Source organism: Coccinella septempunctata, chromosome 6 (genome assembly GCF_907165205.1).
Source record: "Coccinella septempunctata chromosome 6, icCocSept1.1, whole genome shotgun sequence".
Lineage (NCBI taxonomy): Eukaryota > Metazoa > Arthropoda > Insecta > Coleoptera > Coccinellidae > Coccinella > Coccinella septempunctata.
In genome coordinates, this window is record NC_058194.1 from 14,865,820 (window position 1) to 14,878,403 (window position 12,584).

The following is a 12,584-nucleotide window of genomic DNA, read 5'->3' on the forward strand; positions in this document are numbered from 1 at the left end:
TTAACAGGACAACTAGCTCGTATTTGTGGCAGTTCATCTTAATATATTGATATACTAATAATAATTAGGTATTTATTGGTACCTTAAGACATTTACAATGTATAGGACAAGTCAAATGAAAAATCAATTTTTGGGAACTTATCCTGTAGTAAATTTTTCGCATCAATACACTCAAATGCCACTACTTTTTTGGGTCTCCCAATAGAAGGAAATTCTTTGTCATCCTCTTCATTCACAATCTTTCTGATTGTGGAAATATTCAGCTGAAATATAAGTCGTTTAGATTCAGATGAAACATTATATAAATTCTCTTACTTTGAATATGTTCGCTACCGTCTGACGTATTGTGGATTTTAGAATATCAGGGTATAACTATTTGAATGAGCGGACTTGAATTCTAAATAGCACCTCCTGTAACCCTGTCTCACTTTTCAATCACTTTCGGCATTTTCGTAATAAAAATTGATATTATTTGTGGCAACGTCGTTATGACATTAACGACATTTCATGAGTGCCAACCTTACTCCGGTCTAGTTCCAAAAACTTGAGAAAATTGTTTCATGGCCGACTGCTAAAATAAATGTGAATGGAGTATACATATTTATATTCATTAGCCTTATGCTTCCACGAAGTTGTTTTGGTAGTTAATTGTTTATTTGATATGTTGTTCCCAATTTTCAAATAATCCTATGAATTTATTCAGCTATTGTTTGATTTCATTCGACTTGTGCTTTAATCAAATTTTAAATTTTTCCATAATTGAAAACTTGAGATACTTAAGCAGCCACACTAGTAAGCTATAGGAGTATAGGAGTTAGAGTTCTTACAAAATCCTATATTTGAGGAACTAATGGCCATAAGCGCCGTTTTACAAAACGATTAAATGATTATACGAACTCCTATGAAACGAAGATAATTTGAGAATTCAATGTTTGTTTGGAGAAACGCTAGTTAGGGTGGTAAATGGCATCCAATAAATATAAACAGATGTTTTTTGGGGTAGAATCAAGAAAAACGCGAACATAATCAAAAACAGAGAACAATTGCGAATAAAAATATCCGAAGCAAGTCTAGATTTATATCCCGCCAAATTACGAAAGGCAATACAGTCTGTCGAAGATCGAATTTTGAAATATCCCGAGCATATTGAACATTTTTTATTGGGAATGAGGCTTATGGAAACAGTTTATTTCCACTTTCGTTTGTATTTTCAGAAGAATAAAATTCGAAATATGATTGAAAAAATTGTTTCTTCTGAATATCTCACCAACATTATTTTTCAACGAAAATTCCATATAAAAAATGTGGTTTCCATTGAAAAAAAAAATGGGTTGTCACGTTATCGAGATTGCCAACTTTGACAGCGATTTCGTGACCTCCTGTATCATAATTTGTAATTTTGAATATTGCTTCAATAACATTATTATTATTCCTCACGGAAGCCCAAAAATAACAATATGTTAATAGGAAACATTGAAATTATCTATGTTTCATCAGAGCTGTCTTTTCAGATTTCTTAACGAAGGGAACTCTTCTGACAGCCTGTATAGTTTTTGCGTTATGACAAAATTTGAAAAATTTACAAAGGATAATGAAACAATAAAATACTTTCAATGAGCTGGTTCCTTTTTCATTTACTTCAGAATAAGAATTTCATCTCGTTACGTAATTCAATATATTTATTTTCACATCGATATTCTAGTAATTCAAGTTGAATGATAGTTAATCATTATTTTCAGATAATATCACAAAAGCTACAGTGGAATGCGAAGCCGAAAGTTGGATCATTGGATAACGCCAGTCACAAACCCGTTTCCAGTGGAAAAAAAATTGAAACAATCAAGTTAGATTTTAAAGAAAAAGCAAAACCAAAAGTAGGGTCTAAGGATAATATGAAGCATGTTCCTGGAGGAGGTGATGTAAAGGTATTTTAGAATTAAATCGCTTTATAATTTATGTTACAGAAAGGTGTGTTAGATAATGACATATTTCAGTTTGTTCCGTTGACGATAATTTTTTTCCTTTTTATTCAACAATCCTGACTCGAAAATAATGAAACCTCTCACTATACAAGAAATTACTCTGATTGTAGATGTTTTCATGAAAAATAATTTAGTATATGAATTCATGTCCTATGATCGGTTCTGAACGAAAACAAGAAAATTTATATTGTTTAATTTAATCATGAGTTCCAATTTGATTTGACAAAATTAGACTATTCTCATTGCGTCTTATATTGGTTCTGAATTGATGCGATAAATATCAGAGGGTGTATTATTATAAAAATATGACCTTCAATATTCTGCAACTTTTGAATACGTCTAATTTTTGCTATTCGAAAAATGGATTGTGCAAGAACAATTCAATATACACCTTTTTTTTTTTATTCTTCTTCATTAAAGTTTCTTGAAAAAAAATCAGATGAAAAGATCATGGCAAATATTTTCACTATTTCTTTACTTCGTCCAGTCATAGTAAACCAAAACTGACCAATAAGGTTTTCTGAAGGAAGTTTTATTGTTTTAAACTTCAATTTTGAAGTGAAAATACTCCTTTTGGTGGCACTTCTTTACCACTTCCCCTAAGATAGTCGATAGTCCTATTGGGTCTCTAAAACCATTAAAACCTTAAAATCATTTATAGGGATTGAATCCTTTTTGGATGCCAGTTTTGTCAGACTATTTCTGGTATTTTGTATATTTTTCGCACATGGCAATAACACTTCATTGAAAGAATGGTATTTTCACCCCCATCCCTTCGCGGAGAGGACCACTCCCTGGCGACTTGCGGCATTCTTGCCGAGTTTGAGTCTCTCTAAATTTAATTTAATTCAATTTATGCGGTAAGTATGATTAATGGGCATAATGGCGTGCCACAAGTTCGGGATGGGGGTCATTCAGATAAATAAGAAAATAGAATTTTGCCATATTAGCAGAGACCATCGCAAATAAGAAGATATTAAAATAGATCAGAATAAGGAATTAATTTGGCACTATCCCAAAGGATTACTTTCAACGAATAATACTTTTGTGAGTTCATGTTAAGAAAGAACCAATTTTTTCGATCAGATATCAATCAAGTCGTGAATATTGCAGATTTAATTCGTCCTTGACAATCCATATTTTGAGTGGAAACTAAGGCCTATTCAAAAAAATGTTTAACCCAAACTCAACCAGGTTATTACTTGAATAGAGAGGAGTTTTGGATAAAAATTATTCGAATAGAATAGAATGAAATTCTTTCTAAAAAAAACACTACCATCATTATTGAATGTACTCTGTACCTTCACAATACTTAAAATAAAACACTGTAAAAATCAAAATATAATGACGTTGAATAAAATGGAAACATCAGAACCAGCAGAAAAGCACTGATTATTCTTTGTGTTGACTTCATGTTTCAAACTTTTCAAGGCTAATTTAGAATTTCACTAAGTGAATTCGATCGATTTGGATATATGTATGTAGCCAATAAAAGATCGATCATTTAGGGAAACTCGAAACTTCGAAGACTCTCAAGAGTATCAAAATAATATTGATGATTTTCACGAAACTAATTTCTAAGGAAGAAAATAACTCGAGAACTGAAGGAGTTAGGACATACCTTCATCTAAATTATTTTTGGTGACATGTGAATTCAATAGTGGAAATTTCAATAGCATCGGAATTTCAAAACGCAGAAAATTATTTAATTTTATACTGTTATTTTAGAATTGTAAGGAAATTCGAGATGATTTGCGTAAAGTGAGTAAAAAATATTAGAGTACACAGCGACATACTTCGACATGAGTAGATAATGCTTCCGAAAAACTTTTTCATAATAACATGCTCTACTTCACTGCTTATCACTACAACTCAAAGACACTTCACTAGTACTGGAATGTAGTATTGCAAACCTTATACTTGTGCACGCCGTAACACTTGCAAAGCATCACTACAAAGTCTGTAACCCGTGTAACCCCAATCTTTTTTATTTCCCAGAAATTCTTAATAAATAATAATGAGAAAATTTATATACTAGGTATATAATAATATTCAATACAGACAACAGATATATTTCAATCCAGTATTAATCTTGGGCTGCGATTACATCCCTTTAGATTAGAGAATACATACTTTAATATTTAATTTCAAAACAAAAATAGCAATCCTCAATAAAACAAATGGGGGGAATTTTTTCTCGATTTATCGTTTCCAAATTTATTTTGAATCATAGAAATACTACAAAAGAAATAACTGGAGCGATGATATTTATTCTTCAGGAATAACTGAATTTTTTTTAAAGGGAATATAGAATATCCATTTTAAAGCAGCAGATGCAAGCACAAATATCAAATATGTAACTGTTACAATAAAATTTGAGGGGTCAAAATGTGATTTTTACTAACAGGGTAAATTCGGGGTAATTTCAAATTCATCTTATTATGCAATCAAGAGATTGTATTATTAGAATCATCCTGAATAGCCGTATTACTAATTTATTTATGACTTTTTTTTCCAATTCCAAACTTATCGTTTATAATTTGAGAATTCTATGCTTTACGTTTGAGTATTTTTGAAGAGATTTTATTCAAGGGAAAGGTACAACGGAAATCATTAGATATATCAGTATACTTCCAGATAAATTGAACGACCAGAACACAAAACGTAGACATTCGGACAAATCACATAAAAGAATTCAGGGGAAGATCTAAATTCACCTATATTCCCTTTACAGATAGAAACCAAAAAACTAGAATTCAATGTCCAGAGTAAAGTGGGGTCAATGGATAACGTTAAGCATAAGCCAAAAGGTGGCGATAAAAAGATATTCGATGATAAAGAATATTTAAAGCAAATGTCCGGCATAACCAGTGAAAACCATTCCCTCTCAGGATCTCAGGTAATATTAATATACTAACTTGCTTTGAGTTTTTCTATGCTTCAAATCTTTCCATTGCATTGAAAATCACAAGCACCCTTCATTTTCATTTCAGGCGGATGAATACTTGTACAAATTCTATTGATTTATTTTAGTATATCACAGAGGTAATAAAACGAGCCATGCATCTTCTTAAATATACTAATACAAAAATACTAAAAAGAGTGGAAAACGACGAGTTTGCCTACTGTCGTGAAACTATTGGGAGTACAATTTGGTTCGGTCCTTTAAAAAAAAAATAACTTTGACTGTTTTTAACGTCTCATTAGTCGCAGCTGATTTTGGTAGTTTCAAAGAGGTTGAACATAACGTTCAGTTCATATCGCTTCAAATTGTGTTGAATACATTAGAATAAGCTATCTTGAACTTCGAAAGCTTTACCTCCATGATATATCATTTGGAAAACTGATATTTTATTGTGTAGAGAAAGCTTTGGAAGTTTCAAGATTGCTTATTATAACGCTTAAGTCAAGCCGCTCTCTGTATAGCCAAAAAATTAGAGGCATAATACTCGAACGCAGAGGGTGCTTTCAGAATCATATGGGCTGACTCAACAAGCAGTTGGAAGATCAGTAGCCAGCACTTTGATGTTGTTCATTAATTTTGATTCGAAATAAATGTATTTTTTTCCATGGAAACAGAACCAAACTAATTTGTACTCTCGTTTGTACTCTTTATAACTCATGAGGGAGGTGCTTCTGAAAGTTTTTACATCCAAGTCTGAAATATGTATATTCGGAAATAACAAGGTACTTATTGAGTTATTGAATTGATTTGGCCGATACATGAAAATACAAACTGGACCAGAATTGGTACCTACTACATAATTTTAACTAGGATAGGTAGAAACACTAGACTCTGTTTCTCTATCAGAACAACATCTTCATCCACCTGGAGGGTGCTTAAATAGGTAACCAACCTATCCTGGTAAAAGTCATGTTTTTTTAATTACTATAATAGTTTATTCAGGTGTTGAATTTTTTTCGTTCTTTGTTTTCAAAGTGGAAAATCCTTCACTTTACTAGTGACTTAAAGTTGCACCAACCTTATAACCCTACCAAATCAAAAAGTATGATTTGTATGCGTATTTGTTAGGTACATCCTAATTACAAATTATTACAATACATAATTTCTTTCCATTTGTTTATGCAAAGTTATGCCTGGTTGGTGTATTTATGTTCCTATAATACTACAATATCCACATGTAGGTAGCACTTCTAGGAATTGTGATAGCGAAGTTGGATTTGAACTTTAATTGATACATACAGATAAATCACTTCTGAATCCAATTTTCTACGTTTTGAATCATTCAATTTTTTTTTTCGGCTAAACTAGGGTAAAGGAAACTATTATTTTTTGGTATTTTCACTTTTAATAGTGGATAGCTTTACTTTAGCAATCGTCGGTCATGGTAAAATATCATTCATATACTTAGTTAAAATATCACACTTCAGGTGGTCAAATAGAGAGAAAAAAATCCAGTGGTAAACAAACCCTATTCATTTGTCATTTGTCATCTAATTTCATTAAAAAAAACGTGTCTCAAGAGGTTCAAAACTTTAATTCAAATTATCCAATCAGTCAGTTTTTTCGGTATATAAAATAACAGGGAATGGTATCAGTGTAACAAAATTCGGAGCTCAAATAATAAATTGTAATGGATCCGTAACTCATTTTACCAAACTTCTGGATTTGGTAGCAGGATTCAGCTTTGAGTCACTAATCATAAATGAATTGTTTTTCACAATAAATATGGAGAAAAATCACGAAAAGGACAATAATGACAAATAGGAAAGTGTAAAAGTACAATAATGACAGCCTGGCAGCATTATAGGTTTTTGATGAGTTATTTCCGAAAGCTCATAATTTCTCTAAATTCATCTTTGAATTTTCTGACTTGGATGACATTTATTTCGAATATTTATGGATATTGCATGAAGTGAAATTAATCTAACTAATTCTGTATACTAAAACAATAATCCTATATACTCAAAGAATAACTGGTCACGTAACTTGAATTTCAATCGCAAAATTCGTCGCAGAAATGTAGATGAAGGATAATAATTCACGAGCACCATGAACTTGATTTTCTAAAATGAAACGTAAGCGAATCATGATATTATTATTTTAAAGGATAGCAGGATTTGTATCCATGAAGTTTGTTACCTACTCAGTGTAAAATGATCTAGGATCATTTTCGTATACAGTATATGTGAACAGAATGCCTAATCCCTGCGCGAGTGTAATCCGGATTGATAAAATAATTAGGTTGTTCATTAAGAGATTTATTGGCCGACATAGGCCATCAAGAGACACCAGCAATTGAACCATGAATATTATGGGATATTTTGTTTTTTTTTTCATAACAAAACGGTAGGGAAAAGTGTCAAAACCCCAAGCTTATTTCAAGATGAATTTTTGAAACTCTAGCGTTCAAAAAACATAGAAATTTCGTTAAAAAATAGATCTATGTTCTAAGGAAATTTCTATATGGATTTTTACATTGTCTCTTTTTCGGAAAGGTAAAGTCAAACTTGTCACTGTAGCAATTATTGCAATGCCTCTTTTCGTAATTGCCGGTAAAGCAAACTGTCCCTATTTCGTTCATGCGATACAAATCGCTAATTACCTGAGTGATCACTTGCCGGATATAGTAATCAACAAACGAGAATTTCTCGGAGAAGAATGGACTGAATTCTTAATCGATATAAATCAAACTAACGGTTGGTCCATCACGAAATCTCCAGTCATTTGGAAAGAAGTTGGATTCGCTGGAAGTAGACCTCATCTCATAGGTGGTTTGAGCGAGTTTTGGGAATACATCGATGATTATTATGGAACGAAAACATTCCTCGAAAGGAAAGCGGTTGCAGAGTTGTGTTCACAAAACTTGAAAGCCTTCAAAGAAAGAAACCTCATAAATGCTAAGGAAAGGCTCAAGTCATCGGTGGTTGGTATATACGGTTTGAACAATAACCTAGCCCAGATGCTTCTGCCAGAACTATTTAAGGTTCCTGATCTTTTCCTTAAAAATATGGTAACTATCAAAATATACGATTCCGAATCGTTGAGAGACTTCGACACAGAAGAAGAAATCAGATCGATTATGCAGACTTATGAAGAAGAGCTACAAACATATGTGAAATTCGAGTTGTTATTCTGCACCACTATATCATTCTTCATTGAGAATACAGATTTCATACTGATAACTGAAGACTATTCTCAGCGAGATTCTGAAAATAGGGAAACATGGTTAAAGAGATGTAGCGGTGACATGTACGAACTAGCTAACGAAATAAACGACACCGGCGGTGAGTTTTTAAAACTCATTTGTTGTCATTTGGGACCTGTTTGTTTCACAGCAACAACCATCACAAAGTACGTGAAGGAAAAATTCAGAAGCAGTGTAGTTGCTGTCACTGCCCACGAAGGATTGAAAGCATTGAATTCAGTCAGTAAAATGACGGAGATACCAATTTCCCATCTAGCTTCTCCTCCTGTATGGGGTTTCGTTGGTTTGGATCAGTTTGTAGATGTCCAAGGCATTATAGTAATTCAAGACATAATAAGGCCGTATAAAAGGGCCGTTAAGGATATTAGAGACTCGTCGCTTCCTCAGAAGAAAGTCAGAAAAGAGCTTCGAATGTTATCATGTATCGTTAATCAAAAAAATTTCGAAAACGACATGGTCACACGTTGCAATATGTACAATAAGTTGGGTATAAAGCCTGTATTACCCCTTCTCAGAGCTACACTTCATCTCCTGGAGCTATGGTCTGCCCCTAAAAAAGCAGCAGATGTGGTTATTTCCTTGGGAATTTATTCCGAAGGATCTAGTGGAATACCCCAAAAGATAGTGTTCTCGCAACCAGTAACGCTGAATGATAAAAATTCATGGGTACCTTTCGACAAACTTCCAATTTTGGATCAATCGTATGGACAGATACAAAAATGCAAATCATTTACTGCTGATTTGATAGAGATGATCCGAGATTACTTCTAATGGAAAGTGTTCAGATAACCCATTTAATTTTTTTTTTAGTTGTCAGTTGTGGTACTGGGTCCTATCGATTTATAGCAAGTATTTGTGAGAGTAGGTTTTTGCAGCCTTCTTGAAAACTGAAGAATCAACCTTATTACCTAATCTCCGTCCAAGGTTTCAGTTCTAAGCTTTGAGTATTCAATTAATTCAGTTAATAATGAAAATTCTTAGGCTACATACCTCATATTCCTCCACTTATACCGGTAATAAATACCATCTCTGTTGTTTTATTTCATAATATTTTTATTATTTAATTACACAGTATGATTCAATGCTCCATTCAAAATGAAAAGAATCTCACCTTTCGGGCTTTATCTAAAATAATATTAGACATATTTAGTTTGGTGAATAATTCGAAAAAACCAATTTTAAAATGTTTCATTATGATCCATTATTTTTTCTTACTATCGCGATCAATTCATTTGAACGGTATAAATTGATTTCCTCGAAATGTTCCGTAATAACTTCATTGTACATCGGTATTTCACATCCTTATTTTTTAGCCCCTGTCAATTGTTATTTCCGGCTGGTCATTCAGCAATGTATAAAATGAATCATATTTCGATACACGCCTAAACGTTTTAAATATCAATACCCCTCCCTATTGTAAAGAATATTCTTTACATCTTTAAATCCGGTATAAACCGGATTATACACATTGCTGGCAACATATAAAATTTCATGGAGTAATCCTATAGGCAATTTGCTACAAAAAAATTTGCCATACAGGGTGAGTTTTGACTTGTACAAATATTTCAACGGTATGTTCTTGAGGTCAAAAGAAACACTTTTTTTCTATACCATTTTTTTCGATTCGGCCCTGATGAAAAGATATAGCCATTTTAAGTTATGATAATGAGCTGTGTGCCACCCCTGAAAAAAAAAATTACTAGCTAAATCTGTGACACCACACATCTGTGGATCTTTTGAAAAGAGTTGCATTCGGTCAAAGTTTCGAATTTCACAGATATATTTTATTTTTGAACATCAAATTACTCGAAAAGGGCGCATTATACGAGAAACTATATATGAAAAATATTGTTATTTTACAAAACGTTCAAATATTCATTAGATAGCGTCCAACTTAGTTCCAAGAGTTTGGTTCTATGAATTTGGAGTATTTTTATGCTACGTAATGGAGAAAACTGGAAGACGTGGGTGATATCTGGTATTCGAAAAAAATTCATTAAATAAATGAAAAACTACAGGGTGTTTCCTAATTGAATGTCAATATTTATGAGAGTGATTTTTGGGCCCATTTTAAGAAAAAATTTTTATATGAATATATGTAATAAACGTCTTACCTTTTGAGATACAAGGTGGTGAAGTTTTCAAAAACAAATCATTTATTATTAATATCTACAATATCACTTCAGATATTTTAATGAAATTTGTCAAACATGTACTAAAAAAATTAAATCTACGTATGTCTCTGCATGGTGATATTGTCCTATGTATGTATTAACGATTGTAGGTCCTTTCGTTTGCATAAAAAGTGATGCACTTTTCAACACTCGATTATAGTATTCGTTTGCTGATTGAATTTACACCAGTGTAGAGAAGGTATAGTTTATCTGCATCTTATTTTGACTATGTGTAGATAAACTACAATTCCTCTACACTGGTGTAAATCAAATCGAGTGTAGAAAAGTGCTACACTTTTTATGCCAACGAAAGGACCTATTGTTATAATTATGCAGAGAAAAGGTTTTAATTTTTTAAGCGAAAACCGTGAATCGGATTGAAAAAGGTCAAGTGATCAAGTTTGGTAAGAAATGATTGGAAATTTCAAAAATAATTTTTATTTCAGGAAAAATCTGTGGCGTACCATCAATGTCTGCCAAAATAGTTCAAATTACGTACGAACGCCACTGGTGGAAATAAAAAAAAGTGATACATTAAAAAATGCCTCTTGATTCATAATACATGTATGACAAATTTCGATAAAATATCGGAAGTGGTATTGTAGATATTAATAATAAGAATGATTTCTTTTTGAAAACTTTACCACCCTGTATCTCAAAATGTAAGACGTTTAGGACACATGTTCATAAAAAGTTTTTTTCAAATGGGCCCATAAATATTGACATTCAATTAGGATGAAACACCCTGTATATTCCAAAATTCATGTCATTCGATAAAACCGTTTGTGAGAGAACTAAAAAAACTTAACATAACATTTTTTACGGTTTAACAGCATGTATCTTTCAAACCGAGCCGATTCGGGAAAGATGGTAAAGGACAAAAGTGTTTCTTTCGACCTCAAGATTCTACTGAATATTCGTATATCACTCTGTATAGTATGGTCCAATTATCTTCTGTTGTAAAGTTATTATTCTGTAAAGTCCATTATTTTTTCACTCAAATCAATCTTGAAAACTATAACCCTAATCGGAAATCTTTCCCGTGGTATAGAGGGAATTTTCATTAAGATGACTATGAAACTTTACAAAATATTGCTAACATTACAATGGAAGATAATTGGACTTATAAACGAACCTTTTTATATTTGGAAACATTTTTCAAACAAAAAAATATAAATTTCTCCCAACTTTTTTAATCATATAGGTAATACGGTGTTGAATGACAAACCACTGGGATAACCTGTATTTGTATTTCTCAAAGTCTCAGAGCGTATAGAATAAATAATAAAAATAGATAGATATAGAAATTGGAATTTCTTCCTATTTATCATTAATTACCTCTGGATCATTTTCTAGTGCATTTGATTCAGCTAGCAGTGGTGAGGAAAGCTCGATGTCATAATATTGGAACGAACTATGCTTCAACTTACAAATCAACTAACATTATTATTTCAGAATAAGGGATTTAAATCCAACCACCTACATTTTCCCTCTTCGGTTCATATTCTTATTTGTGAAATAAATATTTCGGTAGCATCAAATATTCTTCTTCTAGAATATTTCTTGACATAGGCTGTTATAATTTTCGAATTGATTTTCATTTTTTCACCAGAATTCTCTACGTTCTCAACCAGGTGCAGCTAGTGGAGCAGATGAAAACCTGAATCAGCATCATCAGCAATAAAGAAATATAAATGTCCAAAGATTCTAGTTCACACATTCACTCGAGTGAGACATATTCTTTATAAAATAGAGTAAATGAGATGATCACAAATCACTATAAGAATTATCATGTAACATTCTTCCTCTAAGAAGTACAAGGAACTGTTTATTAATTCTAATTTTAATTCATCACTCAAAGTAATGAAATGAAAATAGGGTTCTTCTGTAAATGAAAATTATTTTTTCTGTATATCCGACAATTCTATTCAGTTTTCGGAAATGAAACACGAGTTATTGAGCATGTGTCGTTTTCTATATCGGCAGTTTTGGATCACGTGGTAACTTTATTACTGCAAAAGTATTTTGTTACAATAATCTTCACTAAAGCCCGTTTGCAACAGCCGAGAATTCTCTGGAGAATTCTCTACAAAATTCTCGCAAGAAAAGGGCGGAGCCTATTTAGTACGCAACTGAACAGAGAATTCTACCGAAAGTGTGTATGCAACGGTACATAATTCACGGCGCATGAAATCTCGAGTAAATTTTCTAGAGAATTCTCGGCTGTTGCAAACGGGCTTTAAACAATAAATATTTTC

General features: G+C 32.2%; 2 protein-coding genes across 3 annotated transcripts in view; both read left to right on the forward strand.

Moving 5' to 3' along the window:
- The window catches only part of LOC123315157 (microtubule-associated protein tau-like), a 35,447-nt gene extending 23,079 nt beyond the window's left edge, over positions 1-12,368 (forward strand). Inside the window, exons 6-8 of one of the 2 annotated variants that reach the window (XM_044900743.1) lie at positions 1,740-1,925; positions 4,717-4,881; positions 11,939-12,368. In XM_044900743.1, the coding sequence (XP_044756678.1) occupies positions 1,740-1,925; positions 4,717-4,881; positions 11,939-12,010 (423 nt within the window). In that variant the 3' untranslated portion in view covers positions 12,011-12,368. The remainder of the gene's footprint in view (positions 1-1,739; positions 1,926-4,716; positions 4,882-11,938) is intronic. The other variant, XM_044900744.1, reaches the window with a different exon arrangement.
- Positions 5,889-9,750, forward strand: LOC123315158 (putative malate dehydrogenase 1B). The gene has a single exon (XM_044900745.1). The coding sequence runs from the start codon at positions 7,478-7,480 to the stop codon at positions 8,921-8,923; it is 1,446 nt and encodes a 481-aa protein (XP_044756680.1). The 5' UTR covers positions 5,889-7,477; the 3' UTR covers positions 8,924-9,750.
- Positions 12,369-12,584: the final 216 nt, after the last annotated feature.